Source organism: Leuresthes tenuis, unplaced genomic scaffold (genome assembly GCF_036924035.1).
Source record: "Leuresthes tenuis unplaced genomic scaffold, fLeuTen1.0.hap1 SCAF_10, whole genome shotgun sequence".
NCBI lineage: Eukaryota > Metazoa > Chordata > Actinopteri > Atheriniformes > Atherinopsidae > Leuresthes > Leuresthes tenuis.
In genome coordinates this window covers 15320151-15345055 of record NW_027325364.1, presented here as the reverse complement: position 1 = coordinate 15345055, position 24905 = coordinate 15320151, and the positions used below count along the sequence as shown (strand labels likewise).

General features: G+C 41.1%; 1 protein-coding gene across 1 annotated transcript; it reads left to right on the top strand.

Moving 5' to 3' along the window:
* Positions 1-8836: 8836 nt before the first annotated feature.
* Positions 8837-24820, top strand: LOC140316507 (ataxin-1-like). The gene is made up of 3 exons (XM_072394360.1): positions 8837-9220; positions 12538-14604; positions 17743-24820. Exons 2-3 carry the CDS (start codon positions 12802-12804, stop codon positions 18436-18438), a joined length of 2499 nt encoding a protein of 832 aa, XP_072250461.1. The 5' UTR covers positions 8837-9220; positions 12538-12801; the 3' UTR covers positions 18439-24820.
* The last annotated feature ends 85 nt before the right edge of the window (positions 24821-24905 follow it).

The window sequence follows — 24905 nt, the reverse complement described above, 5'->3', positions numbered from 1 at the left end:
TTCGGCTGACAGCCACAGATGGTACTGCCAGATTACAGAATGACCCCCCACACATGCATCATGCTATAGGCACTGGATTAATATAACCCAGAGACATGAAGTGCTTTCCTGAGAACTAGAAAAAGATGGCAAACCACCGGCACAACAAAGTGTTGCTCAGTTTACAGTCGGGACTTATTTACATTTTATTTGTGCTTTTACTCCGGCTTGAAAAATGAGAAAGAGCGAGAGCTCAGACCAAAGCGAACCGTTATTAATATAATTTATGACAAAGCTGTGTGACGTGAAACAACTAATCATTTCTTATGCATTGAGGTTTCTTGATAAACTAGAAACACTCGTGACATTCAATGACATTTGCTTTGTACATGGGAGCACCGCATTAATAAGTGCAGTGCCAGAGGTGATTCCTGAGAGTACAAATGATGAGAAAATGTTCTTTTTTTGCTTTATTTCTTCATTTCCTCGGTAATATATTTCATCCTGAGTTTACTAAGGAAGAGAACTGCGGCGTAATGGAGGGAAAGCAGGTGAGCTGGATCTGTGTGCTTAGAGTTATGTCTGTAACATTCTCATATTTTCCCCATTGTCTGTCATTTGGTGTCCAATGCCATGCTTGGAAAAAAAAACAAAAAAACCCACTTCCTTGCTGCCACATGGCACGCCATACGGTATAGAGTTGATGTGGTGTCCAGCATGAGCTCCTGCCACCCTTTCTGGCTCCTTTAACAAGAGAGTCATCCACAGGCAGCATGGAGGGCTCACAGCTTTCTCTGACAGCCATGTGTCTTGTGTCTGAACAGTGCCATGCACAGGCCAGAGGGATGAGCTAAACAGTCTGGCCTAAAAATGGACTGAAATATTCTCATCTAATGATAACATTCGCGTCATTAGGGTCATTATTTTCTCGTTTGCTTTTTAGAATTAGCAGCTGGCGGCTTGCTCTTCACACACACCAGCAGGCTCCAGGTGTTTTGAAGTGGCGAAAAAGGTGATGTGGGCTGAAATGCGGCTTGACGTTGTTGTTGCTCTTGTTCCTCTCCCAGTATGTCTGTGCCTGTTGGTATTCCTCTCAAGTGGAGCCAGTAATTACAGGCTGGCTGGGTTCTGTCTGAGTGGAAGGGGTTGTTGATGAAGAGGAGACCTGTTGACTCGGGAGGGAGATGCACGCCTATTCTAACAAGAGGTTTCACATTGATACATAGCATAAACATACACACATTTATACTTTTTTTTTAACCATTTTTATACTTTTCAGGACCTTTGGAGACTCACACTATCGTTACAGTCTTAATTAATATGGCAACCAGAAGAATCTTTAAAATTTTTATCAATTGAGATTTATATTTCCCATCGTTATATCTAATTCTGCATGGAGCTGCCATTTACTTATCATTAAAACAGACATTTCTCACCATGGCAATTTTCATCATTAGACTATTCAAATCAGTCACTGCTCACAATGGCTATAAATGATGAATAAAGTCCTTCTGGAACAGAGAAAAAATAATATGATACTAAAAAAAAACAGTATAGGATGAGAGATAGAGGCTGTGTGTGTGTGTGTGTTGAAGTGCAGCAGTACAGCATTCATGCCATCCAGCTATTTTCTATGACATAAGAACAGGTTTTTGGGCTGTTTTTGAATACAGTAGATTCCCCCTTGAGGCAGTGACGAGCTGGAGTCGTCAAGACAACCATTGATGCTGCATTGGTAACTGCAGAGAAATTCAGCCTTTTCTCTTTTTCTCAAATTTGACTGGTTTTAGGGAGCACAATATTAGATTTAAACTTGAGTGTTTGATGAAAATGAAAAGTGTCTAAAGCCCACTTGTGACTTATATGTAGTTTAATCATTGCAGTATCCCACATATGGAGTCATGGTCCATGTCACGTATATATCACATATAAATATATATATATATACATATATATGTATGTAATATGTATATAATACATCATGTCACATGTCATATTTGTCATTACTCAATTAACAAAAAAAACAAGACACATACAGAAACGGTGTGTGAGAAACAAAGTACACGCCATGATTTGACCCACCTTCAACTGCATGACTTGAAGTATTCGTTTGTGATGTTATCTGGTCTCACTTTGTTTAGAAGGAATTTTGGCCCACTCTCCTTTACAATGTTGCTTCCGTTCATTGAGATTTATGGCCATTCATTTATATGCAGCTCTTTAAAGGTCCCACCAAAGCATTTCAATCAAGTTTATGTCTGGACTTTGACTGAACCATTCCAACACCTTAATCTGCTTTTTTCTTTTTCTCTCATTCTGTTGTAGATTTGCTGCAGTACTTGGGATCATTGTCCTGTTGCATGGCCCATCTCAAGCCAAGCTTTGGCTTTAAGACAGATGGCCTTCCATTTGACTCTAGAATACGCTGATATACAGAGAAGCACATGTTCGACTCAGTGACTGCGAGGTGTCCAGGTCCTGTGGCTGCCTGACAAGCCCAAATCATCCCCCCTCCACCATTGTGCTTGACAGATGTTAGTGCTGATATGCTGTGTTTGGTTTTCTCCAAACGTGCTGCTCTGCATTTTGACCAAACGTCTCCACTTTGGTCTCGTCTGTTAAACAGACATTGTTCCTGGAGTCTTGTGGTTTGTTCATAAGCAACTTTACAAACCTAAGCTCTCCTATTCCTGCAACTGCAAACCTTCCAAAACAAGCTATACTTGTTTAGTGTTTTTCTAATTGTACAGTCATAAGCTTTAAAATTCAACATACTAACTGAGGCCCGTAGAATCTGAGATGTAGCTCTTGTTTTCTTTTTCTTTTTAGTAGTTTCTCTGAGCATTGAACAATCTGACCTTGGGATGAACTTGCTGGGATGTCCACTTTTGGGAAGATTGGCAGCTGTCTCGAATGTTTTTCACTTGTAGATTATTTTCCTCACTGTCGAATGATGAAGTCCAAATTGTTTGGAAATGGCCTTGCAACTGTTCTCACATTGATGGGCAGCAACAGCCGCTTCTCTTAGTAAACTGCTGATATCTTTCCTCCTTGGCACTGTGTTAACACCCACTTGAATGCTCCAAATCAACAAACTGACAAAACCTCTCCTCTTGCAGGGGTGCTCAACCTAGCTGATAATTACTTAATTGAGTGCATTTGATTAGCAGTTCCTGGCTGCTTCTAACCCTCTTAATTTTCTAGATGCAGTAAGAGTGTACTTAATTTTTCACAGAATGATTCAGTGTTTTGGCTTAGTTTTTGTCCGATGAATAATGACACAATGTGATAAGTCACAAGCTGTTGTCTACTGAGGTTGCATTTACCTAATTTAAAGAGCTGGTAAGGACCAGATGATTTTTTTAATGTCCTGTTATAACTTTAACATGTTCTGACTTTTATTCAGTATTGATATACTGCTCTGTATCTATGCAACTCCAAACTACAGCTTGAGTGTGGATGGAGAGAGAAAACTGCCACCTGTTGGTTGAATCTGGAACTGAAGTTAAGGCAGACAGGAGGGGTGGGTCGGCTTTGAGGTCACTGAGGCCATTTCAGTCAGTGATGGTAAATTTTTTTGCTTCCCAATCCAAATGCAGCACATGTAACAGAAGAAACAACATATAAACGACATATAAACAGTAATCTGTCATGACACATATGCAAACAAATAACAGCATTTAATATATTCAGAGTGGTTCTTGCTTATTTGTTTCTCCTGTCTTATCTTATAACTCCCCCCACAAATCTCTTGTGAACAAATATTAAAACCCTGATTAAAAGTCAACAATAACTTTGCTTCCTGGCTCTAGTTTCTTTTTTTTTTTTCAACACAATCTGGTGTGTGTCCGATTCATTTGGTTCATGTGCTGGAACAAACCCTCCTGAGTTCCTTCAGTGGCTATATTCCTCCTCCGCAAATTACTCCCACCCAATCCTTTAGTTGCCGAAACTATGTTCTGGAGATGTGCGTAAGCACTGGCTTTCTATTTTCAGCTGAATGAAAAGAGACTTGGCACTTGGACTCAGGATGAAATCTGTTTTGTTCTGCTGAATTTGGCTCCCACCACATGCACAGTGCCTACATGAAACAGAGTTAAAAATCCAGTATAGTGATGACCTACAGTAAAACTACAACTATTTGACTTAGAAGCATGACTTTTAAGTCATTTTTCTTTGCCGTCTATTATGCCAGATGAATTTGTTGTCCTTAGCAACATGATTACAAAATGTTTTGCTATGAGCACAGACAACATGTTGTTCCTGGCTAATAGAAACACATTCTTTTGTGGGATGTCTGTAGAAAATAGTAAAAATATTATTAATCATTCTGATCTAATGGGCGGCTTAAATGGTTGTTGAGCTACTCCTCCATAACAAGAATCCATTGTCTCAACTATGAGTCATATTTCCTATTAGATGTTTTGAAAGAAAAGCATTCAGACCTTGAGTGCCCAAACATCTCTTAACTTTGACTTTTTATGTAAAATGGCAAACACAATCGTCATAGAGTTAAAAGAAAAAGATCATCAGTTGTGTTTTACAAGCATTTGCACACACTGTAAGTACGAAAGTAAGAAATCAATGAAGATGTTTGATATTGTAATGACTGTTAATGAATTAGGTTGTCTCAAAGTTTCAGCCTGTGCCACACGTGACTCGTTTTTTCTGACCCTGTTTTTGGTCACTGGATTCACAATTGTGCTTCTGTAATTAAAACTACACGTGTGCACTAATCAGCTAATCAAAATAGTGAAACCACAGTAGATTTAATGTTCACACTCCTCGAACAACTGCCCATTCTCAGAAAGAAAGGTGAGGTCAAAATTACCTGCTCGCTGGATTTGCTGTCCTTTTGGTCTTTTCATTAACTGCTGAATTCACTGCCTTTCAATAGGCTCTTTCAGCGTGTCATGCTACACCACCATTGAGCTACAGCCACGTTGCCACCCATCTTTCTTAATGGGGACTAGAAACTGTGGAGCTGCCTTGTTGCCATGGCAGCAAGCGCTTTCACATTCTCCCCACATAGCGTGGAGTATGCATGTTGTTCCTTCCAAACTGGAGCGCGCCATGGCAGAGACAGGTTTGGTCTCAGGACTGAGCCGGGTTATTTACCTCCCGCTCCAATACCACATGCCATGTTCCCACCACCCACACTCCTTTCCACTCTCTTTATTACAAAGGTATGCTGTTTCTCAGTGGCTGCTCTTTCATAGTGAACTTTGCGCCATAATGTGCTTTTTTTTTTATATGTCCTCAAGGTTTCCTGTTGTTCCTCACAGGACTTTAGTATGGACTGGACCAGTGAAACCAAAGTGGGTTCCCAGGGAATGAGCCTCATAATAAAAAGAAAAGAAAAATGAAAAAAGATTGCTCCAAACCCAGTGCAATATTCTAATAGATATGGCAATGAATTACAATTTGAGAGAAAATTTCATGTTTCTAACATAAAACCACAAGAGAGATTTTTTTTGGAGACTATTAATCAATCTTACAGGTAAACATAGTTTAGACCAAACCAGATAAAAACAGTTCCTCTTCAGACACTGAACAATGCAATCCTGCCAACTTGGATCCTGAGGATGATGCAGTGCAATGTTTCAATTTTTAGCTTGAAAAATTACAAACACATTCCACTGTCATTGTGGTTGCTGATTATTTTCTGACAACTTACCAACTTTATAAAATGTGAGTCATTTCCTCATAGTTTCTTAGTCTAATAACGCTATGTATTTTTTTTTAAAAATGGTTAAAAATGTAGTTTGTGCAGACGGACTGACAAAAACTACAGATGCATTTGTTCATAAAGGAGAAGAGGGTTTTAGAACACTTGTAATGCAATAAATGCAGTACTTTATTGTCTCCTCTTTACTAAATACTTAGGCCTACAATCATTTTAGGTGAAATGTGGCAAGAATTTGCTAAAGTGCAATTATTTTAGCTTACTAACAATTATTACTAAAATAATTGCTATTCAAACTTAAGCTAGCTATTTAATATTTAATTCTTTGTCATAGATAGAAAAAAAATGTTGAGGTAGAAACTCCTTGTTACATTGCTATGAAATAGCAAGTAAAGTTGCTGACTCAAGCATGCCTGGGAATATTTAAAATACGTTTCCCTAAACTATATGATTATCACAACATGTTTTCAACTTGTACTTTAGCATTATCTTTGGACAGGTTTCCCGGGTAAAGTTTTAAAAAAGTCAATTCCTACGACAGCATAAAGTTAGGAACCACCTTCTCTTTCTCATGCTTACATCATACAGGCTTCAGTTCTGTGAGTATGTATCAGTATTACATGTCTGGACATGTCTGCTGCAAGAGAGGCCCACTTAGTCTAAGTGTATGGCGAGGATGCAGTGCAGAATGCGTGTAATGATGCCTGGATAATTGTTGGCTTTACACCCACCCGTTCCAAGGTAATGTGATTCATCTCTTCTGATTTGTATTAGGCTGTGGAAAAGATAGACTCTGAAAGAATTATGCTAGAACTTAGAGTGGAACTAGTGTTCAGATTTTCTGTGAAGGTCACAATGTTATAACCTGCAGTGGCTGGTTCAGTTTTCATGGTGTCTTATGTATTTTTCTCTCGGAGCTACTGCATGTGTAACTGAGAGAGGAAGTGTATAGAGACATCTGTGTGTTTTTAGAGCAGAGGAATGTAAGCATAAGCCAGTGTCTATTTGTTGAGACAGTGGAAAGCTGCTGTTGCAAGGCATGTTACCATTACTATCACTACTACTACTGCACTACTGAGGGAGCTGTTTTCAGTCTAATATTTACAAGATGACATGTGAATTGTTCTGGTTTTGCACTCCTTGTTATTGTGTTTCCACCATAGTGTGGAATGTGACACTTTGCAGCAAAATATGTAGTCTTGTATCCCTGTGCTCAAAATAAAAGAACACATGTAATCAGTAAAACCTCTCTGTCAAGCTGGACCGCAATAATCAGTATAATAGTTTTAATGCTGTACTAGCATTCAATAGTATCTGTGTCTTTTTTTGTATTGAATAGTTTTCCTGTGCACAAATCCAGGGGGAAGCCATCGAGCCACAGGCAAGACAGGGTTCTCTGTCTTCCCACAGCATCACTCTTGATCTTCTCTGTACTTTGAACACTTTCCTCTGTGCATCTCAAACTGTATTTATTCCGACTTCTTTCAGCTCACATCGCTGGCATTAATTTCCACTTTCAGTTTAAAGAGAGTAATTTCAAAGGAAGGAAACTCCAGTCTCTTGTAGGTGCCCTTACTGTATGTTATTAGGGTTATGTGAAGTTGCCTTCCATTCCCCTGCTGCTGGGTATACTGTAGTTCCTGAGGTTTACATCAGCTGGGTAGCTTTTTGTAGAAATATGAGTCACATTAGGAAGATGAGGCTGCAGCTGCTTGGCAAGGAAAGCACAACACATTTTTTCATGGGTTGAAACTGCCTCAATATGTGCTTCTGCTTTTGTGTGTCCTATAACTGTTGTCATTTGTGGCTTTGTCTTTCACCTCCTAACAGTTCAAAACAGTTGGTGGCTGGACAGAAAATCACGTTATACACACTAAAATGTATATGACTACTAAAATACCAATATAAGCCGCACAGTAAACTGAGAAAACTGTAGAAAAAGTAATGATGAAAAACATGATCTTTCATGTGATAAATCATTTTCAGCTAAAATTGTGATGATTCATGTTTTCCACAATAAACTCACAAACACTAAGTGCAGTTTTGTTCTAACTGTGCCCATGTAGCCAACACCCATCTATTATGCCATTACGATCCAGGAGATAGAAAATATATTTAGACATTCATTCCAAAATACATATGTTTTCAATGTCATCCCATTAAAAACAAATTAAAGATGACAATAATCTTGTTTAATCTTGGTGAAGCCAAAAAGCTTTCCTATGTATAAAAAACTGTACACAGATCAGTTTAAGAACAATAAAGACCCAGTAGGGTAAAGAATATAGCAGTTCTTCCCTGAATAATACATGTTTTTGAACTATCACAAATAGTACAACGTGCAGTTTAATGAAAAAAATAACACCTTGCAATATTCCTTGCACCTCCTCTTCCCAGATACGTGCTTGGCTTGCAGTAGCTTAATGTGACTTCTCGTGTTCTCTATGTTTTGTTAGGAAGACGGGATGCCTGCAAGTCTGACCTGCAGAGGTGCAAATAGCTGGCAAGCATGGTGTTGAGATGCCTGTCTGCAGCCTCTCTGCTGTGAGCTTTACAGGATAAGCATGGAGGAGACCTTTTGGGTGATGAGGGCCACAGTGGCAAGTGGCTTGGGTGGGAGGTGTTTATCAGTGCTGCCTGTCTGCACTGAGGGAAATATCTTTGAGGAAGAGATTGTGGAAGCCTTGAGAGACCTGCGACGGTTTACATTGGATCACTCTGCTGCTGAGAATGTAAGCGTATGGCAAGTCACAGTGCAGATTAGAGTTTTCTCTTAGGGAAAATGCATGTGAAAATGGATGAAGAATGGAGCCGTGTAATTACACTGAGCAATTTAATCTTCTACTGATTCGTACACTTGCATACAGTGTTTATGCAAGTTCACGTCAGTACGAATCTCTCACAGTGGTTCACATTCATGCAGTACGTCTGTCTGTGCAAACCTTTTCTGAATCTCCAGCTCTCACTCTCCCTCCTCACCCTCCGTCTGTTGCACCCTCCCTCCCCCCCTCCCTTTCTGTGTGAGCGTAGTCTGGGCGCTGAGCCAAGTAGAGTGTGTTTTTTTGAATGAATACCTGATGCGGCTGATGAGGCTGGCTGGGGGAGGAGCTGTGTCAGTGGAGTACTGAGAGAGAGAAAGAAACAGGGGGAGGGAGGGTGGGAGGTGGAGAGGGAAAGGAAGGGAGGCAGAAACACACACAGAGAGCAGGAGACAGAGAAGCAACCAGGCAGAGAGGGAGCTGGCGGACTGGTGGCCTTGCATAACACACATTGGAGCAGCCTTGTGCGCAGATCTTGGTGTGATCTCCAGCAGTGGGGAACTTCCTTTACCGTCGGCCAGTTGCAGGGACAACACAGCCTCCAAAGCAGAATTCACAGAGAAGGGAGGCAGAGCTGGAACAGCCACAGCATAAGCTCCACAAGAGGAGAGTGGCACAAAGGAGAGATTCAGGAAGAGGAGTCCCAGGAAACACGTCTCCAACACACAGACACACATACTGACAGGAAGGAAGAATTCTTGGACATGCTCTGCAAGCAGTGGTCGTGGAGAGACTGGTGAGCTATTCTTAGTACTTTAACCATAGGAGGGGAGGGTGTATGGGGGAGGGGGTGTCTCTTTTCTTCCTGATTTGTGGCATAGTAGTAATTCTGTCCTGCTACTACACTCATGCGCTCTCACTGTTAAGCCCCTCGAGACTGAAGTCACATCATCTGTCCCCTGATCTGTGCAGAGTCCCAGTTGCAGTGTTCAACAGCACTGACCCAGTTTGTTTGTGCTCGTGAGAGGGGACGCGTGTATGCACGTCTCTGCTTGTTATGTGGTGTGATCAGAGTGTGTCAAGCAGTGATGCAGAACTCTGGAGTCATTGTGAAGACAAACAGCCTGAACCCCACTGCCTGTTCTTACTGTCTGCTGCCACACGGTTGGTCCGCCTCTTAAAGGCACAGACACCCCTGTTGCACAGAAAGGGGGACGGAAAAATGGCTCTTATGAATATTAGAAAAAAAAAAAACAGTGTATTGTATCGATGTGCTCTCTGGTGGTGAAAGCAGATTTGTTTGTAAGGCAGTTGGAGTGAGGTCCTATTTATATGTAGTGAATCACACATGTACATATTGTCCTCAACAGTACCTCCCCCTCTGTTTCATGCCGGAGCTCAGATTGATAATGATGTTTTTGTTTTCTATATATAGCCATTTGCTGTGCAGGGTATTCACTGAGTATCTATGACTGGTCTAGCAGGTGAACAATGATGTGAAGCTGGCTTGACAACAAGTTTATCACCCCAGGGCCATGAAATGAGCTTCTTTTGTGTAAATATTTTGCAAAGAGCAATGTCTGTATACTGTCACTGAATAACGTCTTGCTGCATAATCCTGCTGCAGAGAAATGTTACTGCTATGAAGCCATGGATCAATACAAGGAGTAAATAGTGGGTCTGAAAGCACGAGAGAAGACTCAGGGTTTTGGCAGAGGAAGAGGTGATGGGGGATTGGAGGAGCTGGCAACTGCACCATAAGGATATGTAACCTTGCTGGGGGGGCCCCTCACCTGGAGACAGCAGAGGGGAGGCTAAGTCAAATCATCTCATCTACTCAGTGACGGCGGAGACGTACCACTGCTCAAGCCTGTGCAGCTTTTTGTGTGTACGGCTGTGGAGAAGGGATCTCACATAAGGCTCACTCCATCACTCTGTCTGAGCTGAAACGCATCAGCGTGATGAGCTGAACAGAGCACAGTCTGTCCCTCTTCGCTATGTTATCATCCCTCCATACAGCTCTTAGAGGTGCCAGTCCTGAGTCTGGGGACCAGCACGGGTTCTCCTGTTGTGGGGCTCAGCGTGACAGCCATGTCTTGAAACCTCACCTTTGTTCTCTCTGGTATCACATAAGCCTTACATTTGTTGGTGCCACCGCTCTAACTATAGGCTGACACTGGGAAATCTAGAGAGGCTTTTGGATGCTGAGCTGTGTGTTCGTATCCAGGAGAGGAGAGACACCATCCTGTTTTATGTGTAGCCTGCACAAACCAATGGTGTGTTTTTCCCACAGCAAAATCAGTACACGCTGGCTTTGTCCTCCAGTGCTGCTTTAAATGATGGGAGGTCCTTGTGCTTTAGATGTGATGTCATTACAGTGTTGACACGGTGTTGCTGAGGTGGGGTTGTTGCCACAGAGCGATGCTGCACAGTGTAGCTCAGACTGTAGCGGCGGCTGTGTTGCTGATCGGGGATCTCTCAGTGAGGCGGGGGCAATGGCGCTCTGATGCTGCAGGCGCTGCTCAATGTGGGTCAGGAGAAGCAGCACTCTATCTTCTCCCTTTTGCCTATGTTCTGTCCTTCCTCCCCATTCCTAATCATATTTTCGCTTTCTCTTGCTCCCCTCTCCCTTTCTAAATAGTTCTGCATTGCCTTTCCCCCCTCTCCCCCCCCTACATTATCTTCTCTCTGTCGCTGTTTCTCTCTGTCTCTGCTGCTGTCCTCCTTTGTTACATCTAGTGGATCTACCGTGCTGTAAATCAAGCAGAGGTTCTCACTGCTTTTGAAAGCAGTGACCTTGTCAAAACCAGTGTTAGAGGAGATCGAAATAGAAAATGACCAAGGTCGCCTTGTATACCCCTCCTCCGTCTTTATGTAATGTGTCTGTGGTTGCCTGCTGTATTAAACCCCTGGTGTAAATACACTTTAGCATTGTCAAATACTACTGTGCAGCCACACCAAATTGAATGCTTGAGAAGAAGAATTAATGGAGGAGAGTTTTCTTGTGTGTCATACAGTTCATTTCAGTCATACCTCTGGCAAATGAACAACTCAGAGTCCTGTGCATTGACCAACAGATAAGGGAAAAAAACAGCCAGTGAGAGAGAAACCAGCTCGCAAAAAGCAAAAATTCATGATAATTCTGTTACAATTGATTAAAACACTGAACCTTTTTTTCTCTTGTGAATGTGTGTGTGTGTGTGTGTATGTCATAGTGTTAGTATGCACAGTATTTATATGTTCTGAATGTTTTGGTAATTCCATTTTAAACTGATACTGTATATGCTGCTGTGGTTAATTTAAACAAACTTATCTTTATCCTATCAAGTTTTAGTTAATTCCAATTTCCCCTAAATTCCTAATTTCTTTAGTTGTTTTAAGAGCTTATTCCACCCCTCATTTAACCCTTCCTTCTTCTTCCTGCCAAACCAAACCAAACACTCATTCATTGTTTGTTGCCCACGCCGTAGTACCTTGAACATTCAAACACAATTCAAATAGGCTGAAGCTGAATGACATTATTAAGATATCTTGAAGCACTTCGGTGACAAAAAAACCCAAAACACTACATTGCACACATGAGCCCCACACTAACAAGCACTGCAGTTTGAAAAAAACTCCTGGTGCAAGCACCTGAAAGAGCGTTCTCCGTATTATGTAAATAATGATGTACAATATTGTACTGGCGTTTCTATGAATCCGACATGAATAGTTCTGGAAAAGCATGTTGCCTTACAACAGTTACTCCATATAGATATTTGAGAGGAATCTCAAGACGTTATTCTTGAAGGAAGATGTACACAGACATGTTCACATGTGCTTAAGTGCCTGGACTAAACATAAATTAATCTTTGTTTAGCCACCTAGCGGCAAAAAAAGAATGACACCATAAAAAACATAATTAGTCGCTTTAAAAATGGAAATATTTGGCTGTTTTGCATTTGAACATCTGCCAGAACATTTTGAGAGGATAGGTCATAAACACAGGCTGTTCTCACTGGGGTACTTCTGCAGTGTAATTATTGCATTTCAAATGAACTCAAGTTTATTCACATAACTCTAAAGTTTTAATGTCACATTACATGACTAATTTGAGCTGTTTTCTGCCTTCAGATTCCTGTCAGCATTGTGGAAGAGGCAGATTGGTCAGAGATGATTCCTCATGAAGTTTATGGAGCTCATTTTGTGAGCTGGAGTAACTTCATCTTCTCTTTAAGAGCTGCATCTGTCCATCAGTGAAAACAGAAAAAGAGTCAGCCACCGAACAGCACAGAACTGTTCCCTGCGCAGAACCAGTGAGTGGAGGTTATTGCATGAGAAAGTTGCCTTGGAGGAACGCAGAAGTATTTGAGGAAACATTAAGACCACAATTGTACAATGAAAGCCAATCAAGAGCGAAGTAATGGATGCCTGCCTCCTAAGAAGCGTGAAATCCTGGCTCTAGAGCAGAGGCCTGTAGTAGTAGCTACAGCAACACCACCTGCGGTGGCTACTGATAGTCCCCATACTGAAAACTTAGCGTGGCTAGCTAGTGTTGCAAGTGAACGCTGCAAGTCCAGAGAGGCAGAGAGCCCTAGATATGATGTCCCCTCCACTTCATCCTCTTCTCCTTCCACACCAATCCCTTCCCCTGCCACTCCCCTATCTGCAGTTCCCTTTGCCTCTCTGCCTACAGTTTACCAAACTGCCCTTCCCCATCAAGCAGGGACTATCCAGCTAGCTCAGCTAGGACCCAATGTGCAATTCATCAGCTCTGGGCCCTATGCCGGATACATATCCTCTCATATCATCTCAACTAATAGTAGTTCTGCTCCTAACAGTTCTGCCATAGTAGGACAGCGTCCTCAGCTGGATGGTTACACCACTGCCCTTGTCTCCCCCAACACCAAAGGGGAGCAGCAGTTTCAGATAGGCCTCTCCCCCACAGAGCTGGCTCCTGTGTCGCTTCCCAGCTCTCCTCAACTCGGCAGTCAGTACATCCATCTGGATAGTAGAACACCTCTGACTGTCAGCGGAAATGCCATGACATCACCCACAGCTCACCTTCAGCTCCACCCTCATACTGCTGTCCTTCCACAGACACTCACACTTGCTCCATCTCAGCTTGTGGTTCAGTATGCAGATGGTTCAGCTGGAAAGAAACCAGAGGGGCTTGCTAAGGGTGTGCTTAACGGGGAATTGGAGGTTGCCAAACAGGCAAAAGCCTCAAGCCAGCCAGCAAACCATCAGCAGCTCCAGAGCTATGAGGCCAGACATATCCTCCTACCTGCTGATTATGGCCAAAACCCCACAGGGCTCCAGACCTCCTATGTGCTTGTGGCTCAGCCCAACCACGGGGCTGAGCATGAACCTGGCTCAAATAAGATCTCCTTAATCCAAACTGAGAAAGGAAGCATCTGCTTGGGGAAACCAATGTCCAGAGCCTCCTCGTTCACCTCACTTTCTTCCTCAGAGATGGTGAAGTCTGTTGCTGCTCAGACTGTCATCCAGACCACCCTGCCCCCTGAGGAACTGCCAGCCAGTCTTTACTCCTCCACACAGCCACCTATCATTGGTTATATCACCAGTGCAAACCAGCACGCTGTCAGCTACCATGCAGCACTGCCCCAGCACCTGGTCATCCCAAGTGGCCAGTCCCTGCTCATCCCAGTCAGCAGTGCCAACAACGGCACAGAAATGGAGGTTAGTCGTACTGTCAATGCCCTGACTACCACTACAACTCCTCAAATATCCACCGCTATGCCACACGCCTATCTGGCCACAGCCCTGTCCAAGTGTGAGGCACTTGGGCCAGATGGAAACCAACCACCTCCTGCAGTGGCACAGGCTCCAGCATTGCCAGTACTGCCCTCAAACCCCGTCCCCGCCGTGGTGGCGACGCCATCCCCTGCTCCCACTCCTGTGCCTACTCCAGCCCCCGCTTCCATTCAAGCCTCGCCCTCAGTTCCTTCTTCCTCTTCCCCTGTGGCACTTCCTCCATTCTTCATGCGAGGCTCGATTATACAGCTGGCTGATGGGGAGCTAAAGCGTGTGGAGGACCTCAAGACAGAGGACTTCATTCAGAGTGCTGAGATAAGCAGTGAGCTGAAAATTGACTCCAGCACTGTGGAGCGCATTGACAGTGGGCAAAGTCCTAATGCTGTAGTCATACAGTTTTCTGTGGGAGAACTCAAAGCCCAGGTGAGTTAATTTCTGACGAATCTTCCTTGTGATTTTTATTTTTTATTTTTAGTCATTGTGAGTACAATTTGACAATTCAAGTCTTTGGCGCCCCCCAGTGATAATATATATATATATAAAACCCCTCTTCTCTGGCAGACAGTGTCAAAAAAAAAATCCTCAGCAAAAATCTATGTTCTATCCAAAAGGATAGATCTCTGCTTCATATGATTATTTTCAAATCCCTGTCTTTATCATAGACTACATACTGAAGATATTAAAATAACATCATCAAAGTTTGAAGTTATTTTCTATAGACTGATGAATCCAGTCAAGCTATAGACTGATCTAAGATGATAAAGTATCATTGTATCATAGTATTGTACATATTTTACAGCATATTATACAGTATTACAGAGATTCTGGATTATTGAAGGTGATGCCAATAAGGTTATTGGAAAGTTTGTATATAACTGCAGTTAAAACCGCCAATATTCACGTACATGTTATATCTGAGCTTGTGGAATGCAACACAGAACTCACAAATATAATTATATTATTTTGATTAAAAAAGAAGGTAATCCAGTATGAAGTGCCTTGGTATTCGTCTGCTCCAGCAGCAGAAGTGGTGAACCTGAACCAGGCATCTCTCTGCTAACGTATGCTGTGTAGTACTACAGATAAATCCTAATAAAGCTGCTCACATTCACGTAGTGTTATGTTTCTATTGTCAGAGGGTGAAACAAGTTTCAAATTGTGACTGAAAAGCAGCCCATTAGGACTTAATGTAAAACCATGGTCACTATCACTCGAGTTCTGATCCAATAAAACCCAGATTTAATTGACAAAATCACCGTCCTAATAAGCTGAAGTCAACTTATGCTGAGTAATTTTGGCTTCATTTCCAGGGACCATTATTTCTCTGAGTGAAAGTTAGAAGAAACAAATCATCTTTAGGGTTTTCCCACACAGTCCATAGCCTCCAAACACACAATAGGAATGACGCTGTGCATGTGCAAGAAGCTCACAGGAACTGCTGCTTCCTTTTGAAGGAGCAGAGTAAAGGTCGATGTTGCTATTGACGGTTAGTTCTGGGTATGTTTGTCCTAAAAGTAGCTAAAAATGTTGCTATTTTTTAAAAAAAAAGCCGCTGCGGGGGTCTGAAAAGTAACTTAATCAAGAGTCTTGTCTTTCCTAAGTGAGATATTTCGCAGACACCTTTTCAGAATAACTTGAAAGAAGGTTTTTTTTTTTCAACGTCTGACACAGTAGCCTTCTAACCACATACTGCTGACTGACATACCGAGACTACAATAAATAAAGGTCTGTTGTGAGGTATTTATTACTTTCTGACTTTGGGAAAACAGACATTTTTCCTTAGAAAGGATTTATATAAGCTCCTTATCTAGACCACAATAGTTGATATATTCTTTTTATAACTAATTAAGCATTTCCTGACCTCCGTTTACTAAATCTTCCCAGAAACAATTTAGAGTCGACTCAAACTTGGAAAACCTCTGACCTAGAATGTCATATTCACAATATTTCATACATCTAGCAGACACTTTTATCCAAAGCGACTTACAGGTAGGCTACGGGGGTCTTACCTAAGGACCCCTACTGGAGTTAGTACCTTTTCATGCAAGAGATTTGAACCCAGGTCTCCCACACAGAAGGTGGCAATCATACCACTACACTATCCAGTCCCTATCCATTTTATCAGCTAAAATATAATGTGCATCGTGTAAAGTTAAAGTGTGGTGAAGTAAAAATGCAAAAAAAAAAAAAAAATGCAATAGAACTTAAAACTAGAAATGACAGTGATTACTTTTGTTTTTTTCTTATCATTATAATGTTTTAGGATTTACTCATTGAATCTATTGTGCTATGAATCATTGGAAAGTTCATGGTTCAAATCCCATCATGCATGGGTTCTCCCCATATACTCCGGCTTCCTTCCACCACATAAAAACATGCATGTTACGTTAATTGGTGATTCTAAATTGACCGCAGGAGTGAGTGTGTGTGGTTGTTTGTCTCCGTGTGGCCCTGTGAGGGGCTGGCAACCCATCCAGGGGGGTACCCCGCCTCTCGTCCAATGGCTGCTGGGAAAGACTCCAGCCCCCTCGCAACCCTGAATTGGATTACGCGGGTATAGAAAATGGATGGACAGATGAATAATTGGAGCTGTGTGTAACAGTCATGCATAACGATGGCTGCTCAGGCGTTGTTGGAGGACCTTGCTAATGTGATTTTAAGAATTAACTGCACATTTAGAGATCATCCTGATTTTCAGGCACACGATGATAGATGGCTCATGTGCCTTTTTCGGCTTTCAGCGGCTGTTCTTGAACTCTGTGAGGGACTCAGTGCACTGCAGCCCAAATGCTGACTGTGCGAGCTGTTAAACCTTTTTGTCTCACATTTGAAATCCAACCATTTCTTCTTTTTTTTCAACCTCAGCCAGGGTCTGTTGGCCTGAACCTGCAGAACGTATTGCTTTTGTTCATTTATCATTATTTTTTTCCTCTCCCTGTTTGGAACTTCAGGATTAGGTCCACCAAATAAAACTGCTCCATTACGCATCCAAGTTTCACTATTGGTAATATTGTGCTTCTTTGTTGCTGTTGCTTTCACAACTAATTGTATATGCATGATATTAATTCGGGGAGTGTCTACACCCATTACTGGCTACAGAAGGGAATAGAAATCAGGGTCTTGAATGCACATATACAATTTCATAGTGATTGGGGTTCATTAAAGAGAGCCATACCTACGCATGGCTTCATAACTCTTGTGAATAGAATACAAATGCACATTTCTGCCTTTGTGCACATAGTTTTAGTCAGGAAACTACAGAATGTAGTGCATTCAGCCCAAGGGGCTATTTGTAACGGTAATGATGGCTCACTTCTAACCACATGCGCTTGTAAAAAAACATAATATTCAGATGTTTAAATTACATTTTTTAAACCTGCGCTCTGAATCTTTTGTTCTACAGACAAAAAACAGCAGAAAAATATGCTGTATGTTGTAATCTCATACAAATTCTACACATAATGACTTTGAATATAAGCTCCTCTTTTATAAGTTGTCAGTTTTCTGGATGTGTTTTAGCAGAAAGCTAACTCTGTCTCCTGTGCATGTGCTCCTATCCAGGTATGCGTGGAGGTGCTGGTGGAATATCCCTTCTTTGTCTTCGGTCAGGGCTGGTCGTCCTGCTGCCCTGACCGGACCACGCAGCTGTTCGAGTTGTCCTGCGCCAAGCTGTGTGTGGGCGATGTGTGTGTGTCACTGACCCTCCGTAGCTTAAGGAATGGTTCACTAACAGACAGTCAGGCTTTGGGGACCAAGCTGAAGACCGGTCACCTCTCTGACTCCTCTCATAATATGAATCCTAATCTGAGGAACAGTATAAGTCCCAACGCTATGGGCAACAACAGTGGTCTCCTCATGAAGGCTTCCAGTGCAGAGAGGATGGAGGGGCAGCAGGTTATTGGTTCAGGACGAGGGGTAGTGCTACCACCAGGACTGGGACCAGTTCCAGGACAGGCAGAGGGGATCTACAAAGCTAGACCAATGCCGCCAGTCCTGGGGACTGAAGAAGTAAGACAGGAATCAGTGAAAACAGACATGTCTGCCCTTTCTAAACTACATTGTGTTGATCCAGAGAAACCTTCAGTTCGTAAGAGACGCTGGTCAGCTCCAGAGAGGGACCAGACTGAGAGAGCTGAGGAGGAGCCTCCCGTGACTCTGCCCAAACCCTCCTTCATCCCCCAGGAGGTCAAAATTAGCATAGAGGGCCACTCTAGCGCTGGGAGTGAAAGATGCTTGAACAAAAGAGTGAACTGTTAAGAGAACTTTGAAAGATCTGTGGATTTCTTTCAGTTTAGCTTCCCTCTTTTCATGCTATCCTGACTACTGTAATATAGACTGAGTTTACGCAGTATTTACATGTTTCTTTTCTTTCACACTCGTTTGTGCTGAAGTACAGCAGAGCACCTTCATAAGTGGTATGACACACAGGATCAGTGCAATCAATGCTAAAAGCAAAAATGAATGCAGTGTGAATGTTGAGTATGAATGGCAGTCAGACATCTAAAAGACAGAGTGTTACATATCATAAGCTGGATCTCCTTTGACATGGGGCTTAAACCTACTGGATGCAGACCTGTTAACCTTTTCTCTTATAACATGATTAAGCACAGACCCGATGTCAGTGTGCAGCATTTAGTTTGTTTCACCGTTTCTTCGTGGTGACATGAGCGTAGGGTCAAGCGAAAGAGAGACATTTACTGTTTCGATGCCAACAATCATGGCTGTGAACTCTGCTGTCTCGTGCATCTGTTAATGTTTTGAGTTGATATATCTTTATCTTTTATTTCATGCCATTATGAGTGAGTGAGCTGCTGCAGGTGGCCTTGTTCCCTGGTGTCGATGTGTGTTAAAGCGTGGGTGTTGGTCTGTGTTTGTATTTCTTTTTGGCTGTCAAACGAGGCACAGGATATAAGATGTTTCTGATGCGAGTAGCTGTGAACCCAGTCGATGGTATGCAAATCAAGGCTGAGAAGGCGTGAATGTAAACCACTTGATACTGACTCATGAAGTCAAGCATGTGCTGTCTGCGACACACATGACAAGTACGCTGGGAATCTGATACTGAATCTGATGCAGTGTTTTTGCAATATGTGGGTGACAGCAGTTGTATGTAGGTGAATTTCTCCTCAGTTGTCTTTACCTTGATACAGTAATCTTTAGCCTCATACTTTCTTTCAGTGACTTTATGTGTCATTATATATTTGTCTTTAGTTTTGGTTCCTGTGTGCAGACTTTTAGATCGATACAAATAGTGAAAAATCAAGATATTTCTTTTTCGAATACCACTGAATAAGTTTTGGCAAATCCATTTGAATTTAGCCCTGCTGCTGCAATAGGAAAAACAGCTGGCTAACATGGCAAAAATTTTTGGACACCTAAAAAGATTGAAAGTTCAAAATATTAAAGATTAACACAGTCTACGAAATGTAACCCATCTGAGTAGGTGGGACACTTTGCATGTGCATGACAATCTGTCAATAACATGGATAACCCGATCTCATCACAGAACGTAAACTTCTACGTTTGTCCACAGTGCAAAATGTTGCAGTGTCACAGTAAAGGATCAAAACGTGTATAATTACTAAATTTTCATTATCCTATTCTCTAAGGTATGGATGGTTAGTGTTCTATGTCTCCATACATCTTACTGAGTGATGATGTCCAGTTTCCACACCTGCCTAGTGTTGACTTGGCTAATCCACAAATGTCTGTGGCACCGTTGTGCAAGAGATCACTGCTCTAAGACTTACTATTGCACTTTTCTACTTCCTCCTCACTCACAAGTCCTTACTTTTCGAATGCACTCTTACCTGCGAGTGATTAGAGTAAGGAATTTAAAAGCTACAGCTACATAAATTATGATAAATGATGATCACAATTCCCATCAAATCACGTGAATGAAATAAAAATGTCCCTGAAACGTATACACTGTTCACGGTTTGCAACATGAACTGAGATACTACTAAGTATTGGTCAAGTGGACAGACGTACCTATAACATGTTTTCTGGTGAGACAGGGCTGCCATTTTACTCTGAATGGGTACGTAATTTACAAAAGGAACAATATGCTGTATTGAAGAAAACTTGAAACTGTCAATTAAGATGATTAAGTCACTAGGGAAAAGTTTGCCAATGTAACAAATCATGAGAGAAGTACATGATCTGATGGAAAATTTAAAGAAAAAAGACAAAGATGTCTAGTTCTAACATTTTTCCTGAATCTTTTCTAAACCTGAACAGTAATAATAGAGGAAATTCACAAGAACTTAGTAAAAAAACAGCCATGCTGTAACGAAAATCCAGCAACATTTAAATCTGCTCTGTGATCTGGATTTACAGTGGCACAATCTCAACTATTCCAAAGACATACTACGAAAGGGGTATTTGATGCATGCTAAGATCTCATGCTGTCTAACCACGTCGTCCCCAGCAGGCTATGGAAAGGTGAGCAATCTTTTGAAAGTCGGTAATTGGAAACCATGAAAAAAGGAAAAAAAAAAAGGCAACAGAAGAGAAAAATAAAGTTGTCAGTGGTTGCTAACACTTACCCTCTTGTCCTTAAATGTATCCACATGAATAAGAGGTGGTGTGACAGTGTGAAAATGACATCACTTTAAATGTTCCATGCATCTATGCTAAAGGAGACACTAAGAGTAAAGCTCCCCAGTACAGCTCCTATAGAGAATTTGTACTTATTTTGACGATTACTCGGATAATAAAGAGTTATTTCTCTCAGTTGGACACTTTGCCAAGCATAAAAGACTGTTCAAACACACCCATGGACTTTACTACAGACTTTGTTACAGGAAAATAAGTCAGTTTATCAGTTTTCTGAAATTGAATTGCAGTGGGCTGATGACTGTCTGAGAGTTTGTCAGCGTAAGCAACCCCTCTTCTTGTAGTGACCTTGCTTTCTTTACGGAAACTTTGACTTTAGATATATACCATATATGGCACATTTAATGGAGCACATGGTTTCTAGGCTTTTTACATTTAAACCTCAGTGATGATAAGCCTTTCAGAAGTTCATACCTGATATCTCAGAGTACTGCTGTTTTGATCAAATCAGCAAACTCTTTATTTCTATTAGATTTGTGTAAATGTGATTTCTTTCTTAGAGAGAAGAAAGCTTCTATAGTTCATACTCAGGAACAATGTGTGTTTGTGTGTGTGAGTGTACACAGACTGTGTATGTTGTGTGGTGTTTGTGTGTCTGTGCGTGTCTAGGCTTGAGAAACTATGTGCATGTCCACAGCCACGTGTATGTGTGTGTTATGAAAAGCAGCACTTTGATGGAGCATCCAGATGGAGTATAGAGGCAATGGTGTCCCTCTCCCTCAACTGTTAGATATAATGAGAATTACAGACTGTTTCTCAAAGCATCACGTCCTACAGGTTTATCATTAAGAGAACACATTATGGAATGTAAATGGACATTGGGTAGACTTTATTTTTTGATGATTTATAGAGCTACTATTCAAAGAAAGACGGAGATGCTGAGTTAACTAGTGTTGATGCAGCTAGTGTTGATCATGTACAGTAAATTGTATCTTAGAAAGTGTACAGTGTGTATTCTATCTTTTATGTAGCCTATGTACTATATGTGCCACAGCGCCTCCTTCTGCAATCATTCCATTAACTCACCGATACCAAGAAGTTCTGCCGTTGTTTGTCTCAGCTCTGGTATTGATCTAATGTTCATGAATGTGCTCTCACTCTTTGGGAACAGCTACAGAATTTGGCCTCCTCAGCATTAATTTGACTTGTTAAAAAGCAGTATGTGTGAAAATGGACTGCAGTTTTATCCTTATAGCCATTAAACTCCGGAAAGGTGTTTATTGTAAACCCAGTAATATGACTGTTCTGTTTGTTTGTGACTGCTCAGGCTAAACACTGCCCTTTGACTGTTCTCCTCCAAAACTGTGTGGTCTTATATCCTCAACTGTTACAAAGTAGAGCTACTATTTGTCTCAATAGCCATTTTCTCACTCCTAACCTGGCCTGTGCTTGTATTTTCATAAAACAAATTATTTTTCAAATACAGATTTGAAATGTCACCATGGTACAGACAAATCGATTAAATGTGGAGATCATATTAAAAAATGGCTGGTGTCACAGACTTTATGAAGGAGTCAATGCAGCTTTGTGATTTGTGAACTACTAATGTGGCCATAAGAAACCTTGATTTTGGTATTTAGACAGGGGGACTTTTACTTTTTGGCCAGAAGTAACCATATTTAGACAAGATGGAGTTGAGCTAAGTTATCAACTAATGTTAGCACCAGCTAGCAAGCATGGCTAAGTAGATGCAGGCAAAATTGACTTTAACTGATACTATTGAGATGAAAGAAGAAAGACTATTAGTGTTTATCTAGGTCAAAAGACAAAAAAAACTGCTTTCATGTTGCATTTCATACATTTAGCTTAAGACTGAAACTATATAAAAACATCAGCACATGTCATACTTTCATTGAACCTAAAAGTGATTAAAATAAGTGAACTCTGTTGAAAAAATGATGACTAAATGACTGTCACGAATCAAAACCAACCGACCATTTAGCAACAATTAGCACTTATGGTCATGATTTTTCAGTGAGGCAAAACCATCCCAAAAAAGAGGCTACAATCTTCATTTTATTTTCCAGATGACGAATTTGCCTTCCTGTTCTATTACAGCTGCATCACATCTCACATCACCACCTTGCTGGAAAAAAGTAGGAGTCAGTGGCAAATGAGCAACAGCAGCTACTTCAGTGGAGATAGATGGATATTATAGCTGAGATGACAAAGAGTCACAGAAGTTTGCAAGAGCAACAACAAACCATCGATGCTTCCATGACTCATTGCATGGCACAGAACATAGCATTTCTACCCAGGTCGGTGTCCTGTTTCCATCACTGTCAACTGGAGTTGGAGTTGAGAAATACCTGTGACCACAGCAGTGTCTTCTGACCTAGAAATACACGTTGCTACTAACCTCTCCCACAGAGGACGAAAGACGGAATTAGTGGCTTTTTCGGTCCAGTGTGAAAAGGGCTATAGACTCCCAGTCATGCCAGTCTTATCATCAAGTATGCTTCTGCACAAGGCCCAATATCTACATAATTATACAATCTTTTTCCAAAGCACTAATATCACACTGGTTAGAGGGAGGGAGTTTTGTCACTTACATTGTAATAACTTGTGGAAAATAAATTATTGTTATACTTTATACAAGAAGGTGAAACATGTTTTATGTTGATGCCACAAATGTTTTGGTGGCTGCACCATGCCATCTTCATTGGTATTTCCCTTTTAGGCACGTTTTCACAGCAGTGGGGCAACATCTATCTTTTGTTATTCTATATTTATCCTTTTGTTAATGAATCCCTATTCTACCTCGACAGTTCCAGCCCTAAGCTCATTCACTCTCATTGAAGACACAAATCTTTAAAATCTGGTTAAATTATTATTATTTTTTTACAAAAACAAAATAATTACCTCAAACTATCATACACAGTATATTTTACAAAACATTACAAATAAGGTATCTATTTTCAGCTGTGAATTGATACATTTGGTCCTCTATTGGGTAACTATGGCGCCGGAGGGGTACAACAAAATAAGGTCCATAAAGCTCCACGCACAACACTTGCCAATTAATTTTTGTTGGTTTTAGTCTTCTTAGGGGATTTTTATTAAGAAAGAGAAATGTATTTCTCGCCTGATTCTTAAAAGCCTTGCAGACCCACATGGTTATCCAGGCCAGCTAAAGCTCTTCTCAGCTGTGTGTGCTATGAATTGAACAGACTCAGTTGGAATGGTAAAAACAAACATTTTCACACTCCTATGTGTTGTCACCGTCTTGAGAAGAGCTCCAATTAGGAATAAACACTGAGAACACCTGAGAAGGTGGAGCACAGGTGGCACTGGTGTGTGGAGGCTTTAAGTTAAATGCCTCCATCAGTCTTGGGAAGGTTAAGTATGATTCATTTTCCTTTTTCCGTTCACAAAGATGTTCAGTCTTGGCTCCTCAAAATGCATAATTTTCACAGCCTTCTGTACATTGTTGATTATGGGACGCAGGTGCCGCTTTGTGGTGATGTTTGGAATTGCACTTTGACATGAGGGTGTAAATGTATGGGGGTGTTAGTGTGACTAATACACAGAAGTAATGTACAGCATGTCTGAGAATAATTGTACACTGTCTGTACAACATCTCAGCAATTTGTAAATAGACAAAGTCTTCCATTATAACGTTGGTTTGACTTTGATGCCAATGAAGAGGAGAGACATTGTTCCCCATGTACAGACCTTTAAAGCGATATTTAATTTAAGAAAATACGTCATCCTTTATTTGACAGAAATACAAGTCATTGCTTCATCGAAGATGTTTTTCTTTTGCACCAGCTCAAAAATCCAGGAATATATGGGAGTCAAAGACTATAGAAAACTCTTTTGTAATTTGAGTCTGTTTGAATAAATCTCTGGATAAAAAAATCAGTATGTCCTATGCGTATGGTATGTAGTAAATACCAATAATGTTCCTTTATTTTGATGGTGTCAAGGTTTGCTAGTCAGAAACTGTTAAATCTTTACTTCAAATGTTTGCTTTTACATCAATCAAATATATTCAAAGAAATAAAGAGTCTAAAGAAAACTGCAGCGTGTCTCTTTTCTTCAGACCTCCATCCTGCAACTTGTGATTTACTACAGCTTATATTTTATGAATAAACTTTCATAAA

What these genes read in the sequence shown, in the direction of transcription:
- LOC140316507 (XM_072394360.1), top strand. Translation starts at nt 12,802, where the DNA reads ATGAAAGCCAATCAAGAGCGAAGTAATGGATGCCTGCCTCCTAAGAAG. An exon ending in TGGGAGAACTCAAAGCCCAG is followed by an intron (nt 14,605 to 17,742) that starts GTGAGTTAATTT and finishes GCTCCTATCCAG; the next exon opens with GTATGCGTGGAGGTGCTGGT.